At 36.5% G+C, this 22,487-nt stretch overlaps 2 protein-coding genes across 2 annotated transcripts in view; one reads left to right on the top strand and one right to left on the bottom strand.

The window, feature by feature from the left end:
- Nucleotides 1-3,726: 3,726 nt before the first annotated feature.
- Nucleotides 3,727-10,125, top strand: LOC139728097 (glucose-induced degradation protein 8 homolog). The gene is made up of 5 exons (XM_071639061.1): nt 3,727-3,835; nt 4,506-4,623; nt 5,616-5,812; nt 7,081-7,278; nt 7,807-10,125. Exons 1-5 carry the CDS (start codon nt 3,833-3,835, stop codon nt 7,978-7,980), a joined length of 690 nt encoding a protein of 229 aa, XP_071495162.1. The 5' UTR covers nt 3,727-3,832; the 3' UTR covers nt 7,981-10,125.
- Nucleotides 10,126-21,123: 10,998 nt separating this feature from the next.
- Nucleotides 21,124-22,487, bottom strand: part of LOC139728107 (inactive phospholipase C-like protein 2) — a 172,845-nt gene continuing 171,481 nt past the window's right edge. Inside the window, exon 26 of the mRNA XM_071639070.1 lies at nt 21,124-21,488. Coding sequence (XP_071495171.1) covers nt 21,417-21,488 — 72 coding nt within the window. The 3' untranslated portion in view covers nt 21,124-21,416. The remainder of the gene's footprint in view (nt 21,489-22,487) is intronic.

The raw sequence follows: 22,487 nt of genomic DNA on the forward strand, positions 1-22,487 counted from the left end.
GATGTCTTAAACATTCCAAACTGATTTTCATCAAATAAACTTTGAATTCTTGTTAGAATGGTATGCTCTGTAGGTCCTACGTAGTTTCTTGGTATCTTGCAAAAAAAAAAAAAGTTCAAAAATCTCCACCAATACTATAGGGCTACTTTATCCCTTTGCCACCATGCACATGCCAGCGCGTATAGGCTTATAGAAGTGTCGACGCACATCATTATGACTGTAATTGGCATCAGTAAAAGACGCCAAAGTGTATAACTATTTAGGCATCCTTCTATGATCCTTCTAGATAGCTCCCGTTATTGACAATAAATTTGAAGAGGATTTTTTTTTCACAAAAAATAAGGTTTGCTGTTGCCATTAAAAACAAACCAGACCTAAGTCCATCATAATTAAAGAGAGTGAAATAAAATCTGCCCAGTGACTCCTTACTTGCAATATAACAAGAATAATATTCCTGAAGTTTGATAACCAGTAAAAAGTAGAATCGATATTCTGTTTTATTCTTTTGTCCCTGTTAACCATTAGCTTTAATCGAAAATCTGATAATTATCTCCATCTTCTTAACTTCTTCTTCTTTCTCCTTCAATTAACTGAATATTGATATCGCAGACTGTGTGGTAACTGTCCATTCGAGTGTTATTTACATTATGATACTATTGCAGTTTATTCACAAACATTAATCAAGCACATGACAGTATAGCATAGCAAATAATTATGAAGAAAAAGAAGACTGCATCAACCGTCGATTACGGAATACTCCCACAGATGGCGCTGTAACACTCTGAAGACAAAGATTTCTGGCTCCTCAATGTCGTCGAAATGTGATGCGAGATTTCTCGAGTAAAGTAAGACGAAGAAAAAAAAAACCCCGATTATTCGCGGCTTGAAAAATTCGCAAATTGGAGCCGACGACCTTTCTCTCGGCATGAAATTATCGGGAATTGCCACTGACCTCCAATGTGTGAGCAAAAATTTTCGCGTGCATTCATTTCGCGAGAGTGTATACCGCTCTCAAAATTCGCGAAATTAAAATGCACGCGAACATTCTTTGTTGGTATATTACCAGAAAAAGGGAAAAGCACAAATTAGTTAATCGTAATCATTATTATAATTTTGATTGAGAAATCCCCCTTTTTTACAATGGAAAAATAACACACAGCAAACGGAACATCGATTAAAAGTTTCGTAGAACAAGATAGGCCCTAAGTCAGAAGAAGAAGAGTTAACAATACGATTTTAAAATACATTTGGAAAAGTTTGAAAACTGGAAAAAGATTTGAGATTCTGTTTGGGTTTGTTTTTGTACAGGGCCTATATAACTGGACATCACGCATCAGGAAATTATCTTTTGACCTACCCATAACTCGATATGAAGTATAGGCCTATGTGTATAAAATATATCGGTAAACACTTATTTCAGTTATCCTTGATAATTGTTGTTGCTGCTGCAGCAGCTGCTGCTGTTGTTGTTGTTGTTTTTGTTGTTGTTGTTGTTGTTGTTGTTGTTTTTTGGAGAGGGGTCCCGAGGGGTCGGACAGGGGTAGAGGGAGTAAGGAGAGAATGAAGAACTGATGGGGTATTTTAGTTAGTTTGTTTTTTAGATAAATAAATTTCCACAGACGGATATTGACATTGATATTGATAAGGTATAAAGGTACACATGTGAGTGTATAGGTATAAAGATTCTGTTATTGATATAGGTAATAATTATGATTTGTATAGGTGATGAATGAATATTGGCATATTACTAAAAAGTGTCGTGTGTCAGTAAAAAAAAAAAAAAAAGAGTAGAAAAAATAATGCTGTAGGACCCTATGGCCTGGGTTGAGATTTATGTTCGGTGATAAATGCATTAGCGTGTAAGGATCATGAAATTGATACTATAGGCCATACATACTAGGTGTTACAAAAAAAAAAAAAAAAAAAAAAAAAAAACACATTTCCCACTTTTGATCCTTAATAGTTCGAAAACTATACATCAGATAACACTGTCATTGATATTGAGTAATAGCTAATAGTGTACAATCTAGTTGAAGGTGATATGAGAGCTTGAATCAGTTTCATTAAATCCATGATTAATAAAAAGTTAAGTTCCAGACTTTGGTCTTGAACCCTATGTACAAAATTGAACTTTACGCAAGAACCAATGATGTGTATGTGAGTGTGTGCTTACAATGCCTCTGATCAATAGACATGAATACCACGAATAACTCCTTTTCAGAGCTCTGCTGGGCTTCTGGACTCTTGCTCCAAGGCACATGAATACTTTATTAATCATTCATGATAAATAATGTCCTGGGGCCCTGCTAGTCTCAATTCATGGTATAAAGGGTAAAATGAATGGAAATGAAAAGAAAAAAAATAAGGACTATAAGCATGTTTTCATGTGCTTAGTTGAATTACACTACATTTCAGGATGAATAAAGACTAGCTGTGATTGCGGAATTTCTCATATTATGTAATAGACCTAGAGCATTCGAATCCTGGCCATTGTTCAGGACCATTAATGTCAGGGTGTTAAAGGTCTTGTTTACCTTTGGGAACAGTGATTACAACAATTTTCAAGACATGACATTTAATGCATAATGTGTAGGTCTGTTGTACCACAAAACATCCTATTATATACAATTTTCACGATAAAGCCTAAAATAATAAAATCTGTATTTTTCTCAATAAACCGTAACTGTAGACGGTTTAGTCTGGAAACATTTTTATAATAAATATTGTTCACATTTTGTATACTTACATCTAATAACATCGATTTTACTGATTCAAATTTTTACAGTGGTTGTTTTTATCCCTAACTCACATTTTAGAACTATTTCAGAGTACTAGCTGGGCTTTTTGTTTCATCTGCATATAGTAAATTATGCCTTTAACCATGTACACGGTATTGACCCATATGCAAAATTGAAATTTTGTACCTGTAGACGGTTGAAAACAGAGCAAAATCTTAAACTTAGCTTAAAAATAAATCCTGAATTTAATGAAACTGATTTATGCTATCACTTCTAAATTACCTCCAACAAAATTGTACACTATTCAGCTACGTATCTTGCTCATATTATCAATGTTAGTGTTATCTGATATAGTTTTTGAACTATTAAGGATGAAAAGTGGGATACTTTGTTGTAGCACCTAGCATTTTTTTTTTTTTTTTGCAGAATTTGTTTCCATTGATGAAGAATGAAATATTCCTTAATCAAAACAACAACAAAAAAACAAAAACACTATTGTACACTATTCATCTATTTTGCTCATATCAATGTTAGTGTTTTGATATGATAGTTTTTTAACTCTACACTATTAAAGGATGAAAAGTGGGAAATGTTATTTTGTAACAACTAGTGTTTTTTTTCCAGAATTTTTTTCTATTGATGAAAAATGAAAAAAACTATTCCTTGATAAAAACAAAACAAAACAAAACAAAACAAAAACAACAGCAGCAGCTGTCAGCAGCAGCAACTGACAGCAAATGCAGCAGCAGCAACAACAACAACAACAACAACAACAACAACAACAACAACAACAACAACAACAACAACAACAACAACAACAACAACAACAACAACAACAACAACACGTACTCGAGTAGTAGCTGCTGCTGCACTATTATTCCTCTCCGCACAATCGATTCTTCTCTGTGCACATACATAATCAAACTTGTAAAATACAATGTAATACATTTTGTATCTATCGATCACAAAAGCGAGCGACTTTCCGTGCTCTGACGTCGGGATGTGACTGGCTGTGTTTGACTGGACAGCGCGCGTCTACATCGTACAAAATTTCAAAGAAGTACGATTGTTTAGAGTTATTAACCCTTAGTGTGATGGTAAGTCATAATTTATTAACATTTCTAATGCTTTATGGCCAAGAAAATGAAGTTTAATGAAAGGCCGTTTGTTGGTAGCGCAATGTACATGTAAGGTAGTCCCACATACTGAAATCTGTGTTTCTCAAGGAACCATTGGACTAGAATTTCTAGATACCGCTTACCGGTAGTCGTGTGTGCGTGTGTGACTATGAGAGAATGTCATTGATGTTATTGTGTAAATTACTGTAGAGACTAATCCTAAGAACTCGAAAGAAACTACGCTCACTTTACTACTAATATAATGAAAGAGCTCTTGACTCACTTCTTCTGCAAGCAGCTACGGTACAGGCCTTATTTTGTCAAAATCTATTCTAAGTGGGAAGTCGGTTTTTGTACTAATTGTAAGATTTACCACAGGGCACAGGCATATTTTAACCATGAAGTCAAATTAAGCAGCCGCGCCCGTCAAATTGAAGACACGTTATGTGGTACTTTCAGATGAAGTTCACAACCATGAAAAATGGTTGCCAAAGGGATATACCTACTACTATATCTGTGCATAAAACATCATGCCTGGCCCTTTGTTGGTCTAAAAGTACACACGTACCACACGGTACTATGTACTACAGTAAGTTTACAGGTAGAAATTTTTGCTCAAATGAGTTGACTTTGTTTTCTTTGAAATCAGGCGAGCAGCAAAGGACAGTTAACAGAGATCTCGAGGGAAGCCTGGATGGAGCGGCTTCAGGGTCTCCACATCACCAGGGCTGACATGAACAAGTTGGTCATGAACTATCTAGTCACAGGTTTGTGAAACTCTTTGGCCCCTATTCACAGAGGTGGTTTAAATTTAAAGTCTATGGCTTATGCTCTTCTTCTTCTTCTTCATAGAAACTGTCCAACGCCCCTTAGTAGGGGCCAACCGGACAGGGGGTGCGCTGGTGCTTGTTGCGCAGAGAGAGAAGTGTGGAATCTAGTTGCTTTGCTCCTGGATATACTGAAGGATTGCTGCTTTGAAGCATGTTAAGCATGAACGAATCTTTGTTTGCGATGCGGGTGACTGTCGATGGGAGTGTGTTCCAGTCTGTGATAGTTCTTGGGATGAACAAGTATTTCTAGCAGTTTTTGTTTGTGGCGATTGGGATGAAACTTGTAGTTGATGATTTCCAACCCTTGGGACCAGACACAGGGCTTTTTGAACTGGGATGGATAGGCGACCCACAGGTGCTTCACGGAATGTGGTAATGCTTCCTACTCTGCGTGGATGTTTCAGCACCTCCCAGCTCCACCTCCTTTCCTTAACTGCCAATTCTCCTTCTCTTGAACTTTTTCCTTCTCATCAACCACTACCCCTCCTGATTTCCAACTTTATCATATTCTTCTTTAATTCCAATTAAATGGATTTGATATGTGTTTATCTTGAGAGAATATACTGGGAAATTTACACAATTACAAAATGTGGAGTAACCAAGCTACTCTTATAAGACAAAATGCACAAGTTAGTCCTGTGAGGCAGCCACTTTATGTACATGGCAGAAAATATATTTTTTACGCAGTATTTTAGTAAATCTTTGAATGATTTAGCTATAAAAAAATGATATGAATTTTGTATACTCATTTGAAAGGTTTACTTATGATTAAAAGAAATATTGACAAGTGAAGTGCTCATGCTTAAAGTGATGAAATTAATGAAACATACATTTGTACCACAGCGATGTAAATGAATAACCAAGATATATAAAACCTTCAGGATTCATTTGTAAAATTTTCCATCCAATCACTGCTTTTGGTGCTGTAGAGGGCTTCAAGGAAGCCGCAGAGAAATTCCAGTTTGAGTCCAGCACCAAGCCACCCACTGACCTCGACTCCCTGAATGAAAGGATCCAGATAAGGGAAGCCATTCAGGACGGCCGCATCGAGGATGCCATGTCAAAGGTTAACGACCTCCATCCAGAACTCCTCGACAACGACAGATACCTCTACTTTCATCTCCAGGTGAGGAGAACATTCAAGAATAAAGGGATAAATAGGAAGAAATATTTTCAGTTGCTTTTGTAATCCTATTTCTCGTTTCCTTATCATACAATATTCTTTGTTTGTTGATGAATTAATTCAATAATTTCTGTTTTGCGTTCTTTGAAAAGTATACATAAATTTTGATTTTTTGATGGTTACTGTTGTGACAATTTTGAAATCCTGCTTGTGAGATTATTTGTGAAAACACAGAGAGTTAATGCTAATAAAGTCAGCAAGAAGGAAATGTGAAGTGTGGTTATTGATATGAAATGTTATTGATGAACAAAGTATTAATGCACAATAAATCAACCTACTCTGAATTGAAATAATTGCAATTTCTTGAATCTAAACAAAAGTTTTGTGGATAATGTACATCAAAAAATTGGATATTATGCTGTCCTGAAGACCTGTTTTTACCACATCTAAACATCGAAGCCCTTTATTTTTCTCTCTCACACTCTATAAATGTGATTGTTGTCTCCCTTACCATTTCAGGGAAGGTTTATAGAAATAAACACGGATAAATCGGGTGTCATTTGAAAGTGTGGAGTTGGACAAATAAATGCAGTGATACCATTAAATCAAAGTGATGTGTTAAGCAGCTTTAATTTATAGTCAGGCTTTATGGTGATTGTGCTCATTATGCTTGTGATTGTAAATTTGTTGTCCAGTCTCATTGCAAGCGGAGTGGTATTGGGATGTGAGAATGTGTAACTGGTGGTAGTACATGTAATATAATACTGTATTTTTATTGTAATATACACTTGTATACTTTCATATGTTTGACCCGTTGAGGACGGTTTGATTTTGCTACAACACATACTTCCCATGGACACCTGCCCGAGTATACTCGGGACTCGTCCTCAACAGGCTAAAAGTGAACTGTCATATTTTATTCCTATTTGGGCTGTGATATATATGTAGTCTTGTGTTTACTTCAGGAGTCTTTTTCCATCAAGTATATTTTGTATTTCATGTCTTTCATCGGTTCATGAAAATGAATATGTTTGTCTCATCAGTCTAGATTATGAAGATCATTGTTTCTATGCAGAGAAATTATGATATCAAATTCTTTGTATATAAGACATATAATTTGGTAATAGTGCAACTGAAAAAAAAGTTAGACTTTGCTCTCTGCGTTGTGTGATGAAGTTGAAATAAATGTGAAGTATGCAACAGATACATTGTAGTTTGATAATTATACTGCCACATTGAAAATATCTCTGATTCTTTGTTGTTCCTCCCAGCAACAACATCTCATTGAGTTAATACGCAATAAGGACCTAGAGGGCGCCCTAACCTATGCACAGACCCACCTAGCGGAGCGGGGGGAAGAGAACAGCGAGGTGCTCCCCGAGCTGGAGAGGACGCTGGCACTCCTGGCCTTTGAGGACCCAGAGAGGTCTCCCTTCGCAGACTTACTCCATCCCTCGCAAAGACAAAAGGTTTGGATCTCTACTTTCATTAACTCCCTCACTACTATGGGTCCCTATGCATTGTTAGATGTTTGTGGCAGTTTGAGTTTCCAGTTCAGAAATGCTTAGCAACAAGTAACTATCTCCACCCCCATCCCCCCTCCCCCACCCTCCCACCAAAAAAAAAAAAAAGAAAAATGAAAAAGGTAAAAAAATTCATCAGCTTAAAAGTGAGTGAATGATATGAACACAACAAAAGTCATTCCCCATAGTCAAAAAGGCAGAACTTTTTAATGAAATGGTCTGAAACAAAATAATTTAGCAGGGGTGTTGCTGCACTTCTTAATTAACTTCTGTGCAAAAATGAGAATGATTTGTGGAGTCATGTGTGAGTGAGCACACATCAATGGCACAAACTTGTCACTTTTCAAAAGTCTTTTTTATTTTTTTACAACAATCATTGCAATACATGTACATAGAAAACAAAATGGTCATTTTTCAAAAGTTGTCTGATTCATTGAATAGGTAATCATTTCAATCATTGTGATGCACTCACAGGTGGCGAGTGAGCTGAATGCGGCCATCCTTGAGGCTGAGAATCGCGAGTCGACCCCGAAGCTGACCAGTCTCCTCAAACTCCTGCTCTGGTCTCAGGATCAGCTGGACGCAAAGAAAGTCAAGTTCCCAAAACTGAAGAACCTTGCGTCTGGGGAGTTTGAAGATCCGAAATGAAACCCCTGCCCGTCGGGCGTTGACCTCGTGTGAATTTGATCAGACAGGCCGGACTATGAACTTTGCCATTCATCCAGTATTTATTTTGTGATTTGCACCGCGGGCAGGTTGATACAAATTTTGTTGTTCCCAAGACTGTTTGCTAGGTGATATTTTGTGTACTGTTTGCGTCAAGAAAGGAAGATGGAATTGTTGCAAATCTCCGAAAACTTTGATCTACCATGGCTTTGCGGAAGGAGGAGCATTAATTGTGCAAGAGAGGTTCTTGTTTTGTCTATTTTGTCTTTTTGTTAATATTTCTTTGTCATGATTTATGATCTGTCCATGAATGAATTTTGCTGGCGGTATGTCAGCAGGGCAGGAGATTGCTTATCTTTTAAACTTGGCAATAGCTCGACGGTTCCTTGAGAAATGGTGCCACGTGTGACTGGAGTCTTTTGAGCTTTATGCTACATTTACACCATGTTCATGGCAGCCACGACAGCCCCCATTTGTCAACTGAGTGCACCTTGGGGTTTCCCCCTCTGTACTAGTCTTATTTGTTCTAGTCCTTGCTCTAGTAAACATGTAGCTATCATACATCATTCCCAACGTGTCTGGTCAGGCTAGACTGCTCAATATTTGCAGTCGCATCCCACTACAGACTGCCTCCAAGTGTTGTTATGGCCTATTATGTGCTGTCACGCTTTTTGTGCTCACTCAGTTTTATTACACGACGTACTAGGTTTCTCATTAGCACTTGGACTGCCGTGGCAAATTTTTGACAGTTTAACCCATTGAGGAGGGGCTGACTTGATTACAACACGCATTTCACGTAGACACTTGTCTGTGTATACTCAGGGCTCATCCTCAATGGGTTAAATATCTGACACAGCAATCACAACCTGCCATGTTTGCCTATTCCATCTGACCACGTTGTCTCGTGTCCATCCCTGGCCGTTTTGTCCACGGTGGCCTGAAACATGAATGCTGTGGCCGCCGGGAATATGGTGTAAACGTACCATTGCATGGTCTCAGAGAAAGTGTACTCTCTTGTGGTTCTCTTATGGGTTAACTGGAGCTTGACCTTTCTGCACAGGTTATGCAACGGAACTCTTCAGCAAAGGATGCTTTCTTTGTACACTTTCATACTTGAAATGAAGATGACGTGTGATACAATGTATGTGTATAATGTTTAAAATTGTTATGCAAATTGTTTCCAGATAGATCAAAGACTAGAATTCATTCAGCCCTTCAGCCATTGCTTCCCAAACTTCCCATCCCCAATCAGAAAAGAAAAGAAAAGAAAATTAATTACATACATGTATATTATGCCTAAGAAAACAAGTATTTTCTACCTCTTTTTGTAGGTGATGTAGGAAATTATCCATCCTTTATCCAATCATACTCTCTGGCAAATTCGCTGCCGAATTCACCGTAACATCATGAAATATTAACTAGTTTTTCAGAATCTTATTGTGCACAATTCTTTTATTGGAGAAAGAAAAGATGGAATTGGATCATTCGTTACATTTGCAAAAAAAAATAGAATAAAATTTAGCAATATACAGGCAACTCCTGTTCTAACAAAGTCCTGGGGACCAGCAATTTTCTTTCTTTATAATTAAACATCATTAGCCGAACAGAGTAAAGTATATAAAGACATACAGATGATAGTTCTGGGACCTGAAATTTTATTGATTGTATCGACAAATTTTGTTCTATTGTTCGTTATGACAAGAGTGTACTGTAAGAATCTGAGAGAGAAAATATTTGAACTACTTTTCAGAAATGATTTGGAGTTCATCATCAATAAAGAATGTACCAATTAAAAAGCTTTTCAAGATGTTCAATTGTAACAAACAATTATGATAAGAGCAACAAAAGGCTGAAATTCATAGAAAATATTTGTAACTCTACTGTGCACAATGTTAACAAGGAATAATAAAACTGTAATTACATATAAGATATGCGACCACACCAGAGAAACGAGTCTATACTCTTGTGTGTGGGATTTGATGGTTTAACCGTTCAGGACATGCTGTTGTTATAATAAATGTTTCCCAAAGACACCCACCTACAATGTACCTGAGTGACTAGACTTCAAAGGGTTAAAGTGTTATGTAATCACACTTCTACAACAATTTGAATTTTCTCTGAAGGATACAAGCGTTGTTTTTACTCCCTTTATCTGAAAAAGAGGAAATTTGGTAAAGATTTGTGTCATGGTCCGTGCTAGGCCTGTTATGCACATTTCCTCTAGTATGATGATAGCGAAAGATTGTTGTTCTGTTTGTAGAACTGCAATTTTGTAATGAAGCCAACTTCAGTAAAGATGTGGAGTTTTCCTCTTGAATGCCAACTGGTGGTACAGTGGAACCTCGCTATGATGAGGTTGGATATAGCAGAGTAGCTGACATAACAAGTTTTATTTTGCATGTTCCATTCCTTTTTTATATTCTTTTGTTTCAGTCCTTGGATGCGTTTGAGCGCTCTAAAGCGAACCAAAGCGAACTGAACCAAAGTGTACCGTACCGAACTGTGCCAGTTTTGGAGCGTTCGAGCGCTCTGTTGAGAAAGCGTACCTCACGAGTTATTTTTAGACAAGGTCACGCATGTTTGTAGCAAGAATGTCATTCACCTGGCACTTGAACTACTTACAGCTGCCCCGAACGAAGAGAATGATGTCTTTGCATTGTGACGTATGCGCATGATACGCGCATGCTTTACAATGAACTTTTGGTACGCTTTTGGAGCCCATCGGGAAGTGGTCCACTTTTGGCTCGGTACAGTACGGTACGGTACACTTTAGGAGCGTTCGAGCGCTCCTCTGGCGCGGGTACAGTACGGTACAGTTCACTTTAGGAGAGCGCTCGAACGCACCCCTTGATATATGAAGATACCCGACCTACTCATAGTACTGGGGATATTCAGTGGACCCAAGCAGCTCATTGTAACGAGGTTCCCCTGTACCTTGTAGAATTTAACTCTTAACGTGCCACGTTTGCACACCCGACTCAGTCGACGGCGTGCCAACTTTGCATATTCTGCTCAAACGCACAAACCTGCCCAAACCGAGCGATAAATCGCCGAATGCCACATGACTGTACAATGAAAGTGATTCTCGCGAATTCTTTCCTCTCACATATAGCCTACATTCTATGTGGTGATTGGCTATAGTAAGCGGTGTTTCCTACTGGATTTGGGGGTAAATTCTAAGGTTTTGCTACTGTTTCGCATGCAAAAGCCATGCCTTTACAACGATGTAACTATTGGGCTTTTTGAAGAAAAACAATGATAAAGTTGTCATAAAATTTACATCAAAGCAAAGGTTGGCATTTTCTGTACAACTTTGCTCACTGCATGTCCAGCTTAACAGAGATCTATATAGAAGTTATACATAGATTTGAAAAACAGAATGTTTTCTCAAAGCATGACTACGTCACTGTTTCAGAATAATGTGGCACTCGGGGTTTACACCATGGCACATAAAGAGTATAAAGTGAAACACTAACTTCACATTGACTTCAGTGAATAGAGTAAAGTAGGATGAACTGAACTGTGGATGTTGCATTTAAAATTAGACATGATGAAGACTATAATGAACTGCAATGTTTTGACTGTGTGTGTGTGTGTGTGTGTTTTTATGACACTGATATTGGTTTATCGTAATATCTTAACTACTGTAAAACGAGGAATATTTGCGTGCATTTTAATTTTGGGAATTTTGCGAGCGCCAAGATTCGCAAAATTAAAATGCACGCAAAAATTCTTGTCTACACTATAGGCATTGAACGCCAGTGGCCAGGAAAAAGGCCGTCGGCTCCAATTAGCGAAAATTTCATGCCGCGAATATATAATGTTTTACAGTATGTAATTTAGGGCTCTCTCTGTCACGGGCCAATTTAATTGGCCTGGAGCCTTGATCACATGTCTGCGTACAGCAAAATGTCCCAACATTTAGGCTTGGACTATGTGACAGAGATAGTGTTAGTTGTACATTGTAGGTAATAATATTATTGGCTTTAATACAAATCTTTTTCTGTTTTTTTGTTTTTATTTTGTTGTGTTTCCTAGACAAAATATATAAAATAATGATTCTGATTGATGTGCGATGGAACCTTCTTTTAAGGAGGTTGGATAACAAAACATTATGACATTCCTTTGTCTATGTACCCTGATACAGTGAGAAAACTGATTACAGTGCACTCCCATTAAAACAAACATGGTTATAACGAAACTCCGGTTAAAAATTTAGGCCGCAATATTAGCCGCTCTATGTATTTCTATTGTTTATTTGTTCGGTTATACAATGTAATGAAATTTTGATATAACGAAAGAAAACTGCCAGTCCCGAGGACTTCGTTATAACAGGAGTCCACTGTATAACAAGGTAATTTCAGATATGAATTTTAGGTTCTTGTTAAAATGGGGTTCCGCTGTACAAGTATTTAACATAGCCTTTACTTTTTCCGTCAAAGCTATCATTGCATGTTTTTTTTTTTAGTTTCTTTATTTTAGTGTTTAAATATTTTGATGCAATGACAAGTTTTCATAACTTTAATTCTCACTTTACAGAAAGAAAATGTGTACAAATTTGTTTCAAGATGGACATTTGTAAGACGATGACTTCATGTCCTTGTGATTAATATTACCATTTCTGAGAGATTTGAAAGTTTGGAATTCCACGTTCAGTGTACCTTCTTTTGTTCGTTTGATATTGTCCTACTTACAATGTATGACAAGAAACATCATTATGAAACGGTGGATCAATTTCATTTTACTGTACAATGAATTTCAAGTGAATGCCAGAGAGAAGAAACAACTACACATGTACATCATTTGGTTTCATTCGTTTTATTTTGAAATCTTTGCAGGTATATTTCCATGTCTCAAACGACATTATATTATTTCTCATCGTATAATAATACCACTTCTGTGAAGCTTGAGTTCTACATCCATCAAAGTCTTAAACACACACCAATTGTCGAATCTCATAAGCGCATATTGTGTATAAACCTCGTTATAAATATTACCTAGTATGTACCTCTCTGCCTAATATTTATACACAATAAATACATTCAGTCTTGAAACCTCATACATAAAAAAGAAAGAGCAAAACAGTATCTTATGTTAGCCAATCAGAAACCAGATAAGAAAACAAAAAAATAATCTTCCATTGTCGTAGGCATACTGCCAGACATATAGAAATTATTTCTACACACTTGTACAGTGGTACTATCAGCTCTACATAAATTTCAAAGAGTAATGATATATTACACAGTTTGTACAAGGTCAATAGTACACACTCATAGTTGCATTGGACATCATTTCATCGAATTCTTTGTCACCTACACCCCCTTTATAAAACTCTGATAACACCACTGGCCGCTTGTTAGTACAATCATGTAATTGACGTTGTGTAGAGTCAGTGGTATTAAAAGTGTTAAGCTGCAATACTTATGAAATGAGAAGAAGAAGAAAAAATATTCGCACACAGTAATGCTGTGTAGGCCTACATACTGCTTACTTTACTGAAGTCACGTACAGTGGAAACTAAGTGTAACGAGATCCTTGGGGACCAAGACAGTTTGTCCTTTATTTTAGATATTTTGCTACATCAGTATTCAATGAACAATAACAAAACAAACGAAATACAATTCACTAGGACTGAAGAAATTACTTAGTTATATCAGGTATTATCAGATCTCTTTATATCAAGTTTCCACTGCATTAGCCTTTAATCAAGGCTCCTTGTGCCATTTTTGCCCTGTGGGTCGGCTGGTTACCAGTATACGACTGGCAGCCAGTACGTGACAGTATGTAATGGCAGACGGATGTTTTAGGCAGGGTTGCACACTAACCCAGTTTTTCTACTGGTCCGACCTGTTTGTCAGACCAGTAGGTGCCCAGTTTTTCTATCTTTTACTGGTCCATTCCTCTAAAAGTACTGGTCCGACAGTGATTTTTGTTGGTCGGGACCGACGGACCAGTGCCACTGTGCAGCATTGTTTTAGGGGGGCATGATTAATGCAAAAATCATCACATTTGTTTTGATTTCCTTTGCAATTATGTGCAATGTACATTGTAGTAATTATCCAAAGATTTACAACAATAAAACAACTCATACAATTATTCCATTGTTTAAAAAACAATTTGCATATGTAATGACATTTGAAATCGTGAAGCATTGCAAAAAGGCTACATCTTTTAGGTATCAATGACAATCATGTTACAACCACACTGGACATATTGCCTGAGATGGACTAGTCTAAGCTCAAGACTTTTGTTCTCCCCAGTGATAAAACTGTTCCACTAATGCTGCAAAACCCATATTTCACATGGACTACTTTAAGAATTTATCATAATACATCAAACAATGCACATGTAAAAGGTACAGTTATCTCAAGTCAAGGAAAATATTGACTAAAAAAGGAGAATAACTACAAATTTACTGAAATACATGTAGTATGATAAATAGCCACAAGCTATTTCAAATGTCATTATTAGTCATAACACAGGGAACTACATTAGTAAAAATGTAATATACTCTACTTATTTTCCCTGAAAATTTCAGTGACAGTCAACTAGAAAAACAAAGAGTCCTTACCCAGTGATTGCACTGACCAAATGCAGACAAATGTACATTCATTCTTTACTTTGTACATACAACTGCTGTTTGTACATCTAGTACAAAAAAAAAAAGAGTAAAGCTCATAAACAGTTGATTTTGCAGAAGAAATGAGATTACTGTACTCACAGTGCTCTTGTGTAGTGAGTTTGTATGAATCTTTGAAGTGCACAGAATATGCACAATATTATTGTTAAATCGTTAAAATGCCTTTATCATAAGGAATACTAAAGAAAACTTCATCACTCGCCCTAAAACCAGCATAGACGATGGCAGTCACAGAAGACAAGATATTGTATCAAAGATGATTTGAGGTAATTTCTGAGAATGAATTGCCTACTTTGTACAATATACTGTATACGCCGAATATTTCACGAGGTTTTCATTTTCGCTAATTTCGCGAGTCAGGTGCTATTCGTGAAACTAAAGACGCACGAAAATATTGACTCTGATCCCGATATGATTGTGACGCACACATATACATTTCTCCATTGAGTACAGGACTCCACGATCGCGAATTTAACCACTCGCGAAATCGTCCGGCATTCCCAATTCGCGAAAATTTAGACTCGCGAAATATATGGCGTATACAGTACTTCATAATTGTTATGGCTGGTGAGACTGTATTAACAAGTGTATTAACAATCTTTATAACTCTTCTTGTGCCTAGGCAGTCGGCTTAACTTGCCACATATTTAATCAGCAGTCTACAATCTATCCAAACTGGACCTGGTCGTGAAGTCAGTATTAAAGCTCAACTCAGGTGCAGCATAATGTGCACCAGTCCAATAGAAAGGCCATAGTGACAGAGCAGGGATTCATGGGGTTACTGTTTTAAAATGCGGAAGTTTTCATTATTTTTTAGATATTTGCGTATCTTGCGCTGCTTTTGGCTAGCACAAATTCTAAACCCCCCTCCCCAAATATCTTTGCAATTTTCTCTGCACATTTTTGAATGGGTTGACAATTGCACAGCACATATTCAAGAACCTGCCACTATCTTCTTGCGCCACTCAGCACGAAAAATAAATCGCGCAAAAATATCAACGTTGATTGAAGGTGATCTCTATTCATAGACAACCATTTGCCAGATATTCACCCAAAGAATGCACTCCAGTGTTGATGTTAATCGGCGAACAAACACTTATACAATGTAAATCACCTTTCCACAACTGTCTGTAGTATTTGCCCTAGCACCCTTTATTACATTGTTTATACACAAATTGAAAACACACATTGTTTTCTACCAAATATGTGAGAAAAGACAAAAGTTTACAAATATTTTCATTACATGCACATCTCTATGCAAATGATCACAAACTTCTCCTTGGGATTCAGACTGAATTTGAGCAAAGAAAACACATTTACATAAGGCTGAAATAGACTTAAATATAGTCTTTGTATTCAGGTTGCTAATCATGAGCTTGTGAATAAGCAAACTGATTTTTAACATTGACGCAGACCCTTGAAATCATAATCATACAAAGCTGTGCATGAAAAGGGCTATAATATTACGAGAATATCAAAGACTTAAAAAAACATAAAACAAAATATTACTAGGCAATAAAAAAGATTAGATGTGGGTATTGCACAATAATGATAAAACTTACTGACCTGTATTAGCCAACCCTTGAGATAGCCTGGCAGCAAAAAGTTTGGCGCTAAGTCCATAAGTTTATAAACTCTTGTCGATTGTCACAAGTTCCTCAAAGATAGGAAAGTACACATTCTTTTACTGATTTGTGCCCTTCTGCATGTAACACAATATTAGATTTGTGCCCTTCTGCATGTAACACAATATTGAACTGCCACTGTGTACATGAGAAACAATTTGAGATTCATTAATGAAATGGGCTCGAGTGTATCTTCCAACTCAAAGTAAAGCAAAATGAAACAAAAAGCACCTAACAACTTCACAACTGATCCTTTATATTTCACCATGATATAAATCAGGATGTCATAGAAAACAAAAACCACGTTCACAATAAGGATGTTTTATCAGGCTTGATGCTTGCCTGAGGTGTCAACACAAGCATACATTTGCACATGGAAAAATAAGCACTCGCATAGAACAATCACACACAACTAATATTGTGTTTGTAATTTGTATAAAACACAAACACACAGGGGTGGGGTAGGGATACTTTCATCCTTACAACCAGTGTACATACAATGTATCCTTCCCCCCCCCCCCCCCCCAAGGGTGGGGGCACTCTAGATGATATTTGGTATCTGTGTAGTGTGCAATTAGAAACAAACTTTCTTTATCACAAATAAGTTTTCTTGCTAAAATGCTTTAACAATTCTTTGTATTTCACCATATTTCAAATCCTGATATGGCAATGTGATTTGACCTGGTCCCGCTGAATTCCCACATTCCACAGAAATTTTCTCTCGTCGGTCACTCGTCGGAAACAAAGTCTATCACTTCTGGCAACCCACCGAAGTGTGTCAGATCACAGTCTGATGAATCCAACAAGTGTTGGTTGATTATCAGGTCAGTGTCAAACTCATGCAGAGACTCCAACCCCAAGCCCCTTCTGATCTGGAGATTCTCCCGCCTGAAACCCCTAGCGAACGGGAGACTCTCAACTTGATGTGCGCAAAGCGTGAAGTTCTAGGGTTCTAGATTCTCTCTCCGAGCAATCTAGGCCTAAGGCTTATTTTTCAACGTACGTTGACAATAAGTAAGAAATCATTTCAAGCGGGAGACACAGAGCCAGGGCGGGAGAAATTTAATCTCAAGCGGGAGAACGTGGGATTTTGCAAAAATGGGCTTTCGGCGGGAGATCTCCCGTCGAAAGCGGGAGAGTTGGAGTCTCTGCTCATGTCGGGCGGTGATCCGATGAAGCAAGTTTGTCCTATGAGGATCATGTGTCACACATCTGACACTCACCTGATATTTGACCAAGTCTGATTCATCACTCTGCACTCTGATACACTTCGGTGGGGAGCCGGAAGCAACATACACTTGTACCTTGCTTCCGACGAGTGACCGATGAGAAAAAAATCTCTGTGGAATGGGGGTATGAGTCATAAAGAATCTGCAGTACCATCACGTTACAAGGATTGTTATAGAAGTTTGTCCAAGTAATTCCACAAACAGCTGTAAATCACATCTTCCCGAGTAAGTCATTTCATTCATGATTAATTCCAGATTCTGGGATAAAATGGAAAACTTTAGATTTGATAAGTTCAAACCAAAGACAATTAAAAAAAAGCACACAAAGTAAAACAATGAAAAAAATAAACAAGAGAAAGAGAACAAGTTTTTATAAATTTTGTTTGCTAATTTTCTTTTCTTCTATTATAATTACAATTATTATCATTATTATTAACTAAATTTATTTTATTATTTATATTATCAATATTTATCATATTATTTTATTAACCAAATTATGTACTTCTTTGAGTTATTGAAAAATAATAAATGAAACAAAATTGCTGAGACAATCACTCTCAAAAGAATTTCTCAAGACAAATCAAAAACACTGTATTTGACAATTCTAATTACATGGCTGTAAAAGCAACATACTTTGACTAAACCCACAGTACAAGATCATATGCCTAATACTAGTATTTGGTTAAAATTGTGAGGCATAAGTGCTTTTGAAGGACATGCAGGTACATAATTACAAAAATTATGAACAAAACCAGAACCCTACCATATCAGCACATCTGATGTAAAAAGGTCTCTTAAATTGATTTGGCTTGCTCTTTAAAAGGTACATGAAACATGAATTTGGCAAACAGTCAATCTTCCATAGGGTTGGAAAGGGCAAGATAAAAATATTATAATGATAATTATATTGAATTAAAAATTTTCTTTTAGAGTAGACTTATTATCTGAAAAATGTTTCTGTTTATCATTATATCCAATCAATATATCCATTTCTATATCTATATAATCTTTTAAAGATATTTAGAACTGTTAATGAAGATGGCAAATGGATCAAAATGTCCCAGTTTATAAAGAGACAGGCAAGATATTTATGTCACAATATCTGGATTATGTGACCGCAAACATAATCAGGCTGGAACTTTATTTTGTATCTTATAAAGATCTTTCTCTATTACATTTTTGTGTTGTAATACAGAAAGCTCAAGCACACTGATATAACAAACTCTTGTACAATGTACAATGAACAATGTACTTGGCTTCAAATGCCTTCCATAGCTCTTCAATCTGTGGCTTTTGTTTCATTATATTAATTCAACAAAACAACAAAAATGTTAAAAGCTAACAGGTGTTTTTACCTGATAATGTGGGGTGTCAATTTAACTCTTTGGTTCCCACATATTGTTGCCCCTTATATGGGTGATGCGTGACATGCCAAGTTACATTAAGTGGTGAGATCATTCAGAATCTCATACACCCCAGCTAAAGGTCACTCCTGGTTCAGCGTTCTTAGAGAAAAAAAGTTGAAGTATACTTCATGTTTAAGACAACTTTAAAAAAAGTGAAATTGCACAAACAACACGGTTGGAGTTTCATCAAAGCTGTATGCATTATGAACGAGTACTGAAGTAAGTTTCGTAATAAAGAGTCGCATGTTTTCATCATCATCTCAAACAGTAGTATTGGTCACAAGTCAATTATGCAAATGTCGTGTGAGGTCATCATTCCAGAAGTCTCACATTGGTCAAATTTCAATTAAATTTCATTGAATATTAAAAACACAAATAAAATGTAACAGACATCATGAGGTGCGAATTTTATAAATTGCACAAAATGACGGCACAGCTTTAATTACAGAGTAGTAATAAATTTTGAAAAGAAAAGAAAGAAATCTTTTGGGGAAATGAGGTTTCAGTTGCTAACTTTTGAACCCAAACCCATTGTTACACACTCACCACATCATGAAATTGACTTCTGATATCAATGTGCTATGAAAGGCAAAACTTTCAAATTCCACAACTTTCTCATCTTATGTCTGATTGTGGTAAAAACCCATAACTGTTATGCTAGCACCATATCATCAAATTGACTTGTATTGTCATGTCTGATATCAATGTGCTATGAAAACACTCAAAACTATAAAATTCCATAACTTTCTAATATATGTCTGATTTGGAAAAAAAACAACTGTACCATTCAATTTGTTGAATTTCACTTTACTCATTAAACCAAACTGAAATGAAGAGCCTCGTTTCATTGTCTGCTAGAAAACAGCGCCAGAGACCTACAGAGACGTACACCTCAAAAGGACGGATCATTTTGCTCAATTACTTTCACTATCTGAAAGACAGGAAGTTTGAGTTGTGTTTGGTGCTAAATATAGCAAAGATAGTCTTTTTCATGCTAGACACATTTACCTGAATTCTGCCAGGGCACAGTTAAGGGGCAAAAATACAGCAAGCCTTTGGATGAGGCTAATCTTGGCACAACATTTATCATTCCACACTAAAGGTCCTGTTTACCTTTGGGAGCAATGATTTAAAAAATTTAAGATATCACATTTGATGCATATGTGTAGATTTGTTGTACATATCACAAAACATCCTACCATATAAAATTTTCACAATAAAGCCTGAAATATATTAAGGAGATATCAGCATTTTTCTCAATAAACCATAACTGTAGATGGTTTAGTCTGGATACATTTTTATTATACCTATAGTTCACATTTCATATATTTAACAATACTTAACATTGATTATACAGTCAGATTCAAATTTTTATAGTGGTTGTTTCTATACCTAACTCTCATTTCAGAACTATTTTAAAGCACTAATGCTTTCATCTGCAATTGGTAAATTACGCCTTTAAATATCAACAATTAACACTTCACATTAGTTGGACCTCTTTTTCATTTTTTATTTTTATTTTTTGGCAAATTGGCATTGCAGAAACATGATCACTTCTTGGCCTAGTGTTCAATAATCTTGATTTCTCTCCCTGTTGACACAATGTTTACATGTAATGCTTCTAATCTTTGACACAGTTGTACAGTCAACACTCTCCTCCTAATGTAAACCAGACTTGAGTTGACCATATTCCTATTCACGTTGTTTAATATTCCCATATAAAGAACAAAACAAAAAAAAAAGAGAAAATTACTGTTTCAGTCACTGTACTAGAATTACATCAAAACAATTTTTAGTACATACTTTATCAAAAAAGGAAACAAAAACAAACAAACAAACAAGGAAAAAATGCCCCTAAACATGTCAGACGTCACAAGGTGCATATTGTAAAGAAAAGCATCATTTCTGTTTGCATATTCAGGCAAACTACTCATCTCAAGAATGAAACAAATACCATGTATTATGCATGCCAGACAAAGTAAAATTCTGCAATTGCTAAAAAAACAACAACAACAAAAAAACAATAAAAAAACTGGCATGATCTTGAGAGTACCTAGTATTTATTTTATTTTAACTGAAGAAAAATTTCATTTTAATCAAGCTCTTAAAAAATCATGGATATCTGGTTATACAGTGTAGTTTTCCTATTTTTGCAGTTAGTATCATCACATTAATACAGTCACTTGAAATCAAAACAAGGAAATCAAACATTTGAATTTGAGTCTATTTGGCATTTCTCTTGATTGTCATCTAATAGAGAGGGTCGTCATGTTCTGAGTAATAATGATACACGTATAAACTCTATTAGAATCATCATCAAACCATACACGACCAGATTCTTTTTGTTACAGACGTTGAAAACCAATCACTTCCTTGTCCCCCCGTGGGCAGGAGTCTGGTGAAGTGGAGCTGGGAGGGGGGTATACCAAAAGTCTCTCTCTCTCTCGCTGAGGTCCGGACATGGTGGATAGGTTGTGAGGAGTACCCTCTGTCGCCATGGAAACGTAAACTCCAAACATCATCTGCTCTCATCCTCCTCTATGATGTCGCCCTCGTGGGCCTGCTTCAGCGACGTCACCGTCTCAAACACCTGAGATTAAAGGAGCATTTCAGATATAGATAATTGCACATCATACATAGTACGTATAGAACGATGGTACAGTACCATGTACGGATCTGTGGATTAGATTGTGGTCCTTGAACAGTGTATAAACAAATTCTCTTAAAAACTAAAAACATAATACACTCAATGAGGACGGATGACAAAGGAGGCTCATAATTTATATCCCTTTAATGTAGCAAATGAATGTAATTCCATTACGTTGCTGCTTGCTAAGCAAGCTCAACTGTGAAGAATTAATATATACTTCCTTCTTTTTATTCTGCTTCCTTGAGGACCATACAGTTGTATCATGCATTCTTATGTGAAGCTGCTATGTCATCATCCTTGTTCAATGTGATTCGTTATGAATTTTGAAAAACATTCTCATTCCTTATTCCAATCACTGTAGATTCTGAAACTCTGCACCCAGTATAAAACAAACAAACAAACAAACTTAGAGATGTTCAAATGCATAAGTCTAAAAATCCTCTATGGGTCTTTTTAACGCTAGACAGTATCCATTGAGGGCAACAGACACAAAACTTTGCCAACGGATGAAGCAGATATTTGCTATGACACTAATAAAAGCTGATTGGTTGTCCAACTGTAAAAGTTGTGGCCACCTGACTGTAAAGACCACCTGTTCCCTTGTCCTGTAGAGGTTGCTGTACACAGGTCTGATTGTATAGTACCCTTTAAAAGCAATTGGTTCTAGCTACATGCAAATAATATTTTGCCATTCCTAACATAACCTGGTGTCTCCATTCAAACATACCAGCTCTTGCCTGCAAACACTGTTAAAATTCCCTAACTCATCTTCCTAAAAAGGCAATGATGACAAAAACAATATCAAAATAAACAGAACAAAGCAAAAGAATAAAAAACAAAACATAGTTGCCATTTTACTGCAAATAGATCAAATTCTCAATCTTCCTTGGCACCAAAAGAAAAGTAAAACAAGGAAAAGTAGAAATTACGCGGTGCGTA

Source organism: Diadema antillarum, unplaced genomic scaffold, assembly GCF_040938485.1.
Source record: "Diadema antillarum isolate AM-2024a unplaced genomic scaffold, OU_Dant_1.0 seq00000164_RagTag, whole genome shotgun sequence".
Lineage (NCBI taxonomy): Eukaryota > Metazoa > Echinodermata > Echinoidea > Diadematoida > Diadematidae > Diadema > Diadema antillarum.

What these genes read in the sequence shown, in the direction of transcription:
- LOC139728097 (XM_071639061.1), top strand. An exon ending in CATGAACTATCTAGTCACAG is followed by an intron (nt 4,624 to 5,615) that starts GTTTGTGAAACT and finishes TTGGTGCTGTAG; the next exon opens with AGGGCTTCAAGGAAGCCGCA. An exon ending in ATCCCTCGCAAAGACAAAAG is followed by an intron (nt 7,279 to 7,806) that starts GTTTGGATCTCT and finishes ATGCACTCACAG; the next exon opens with GTGGCGAGTGAGCTGAATGC.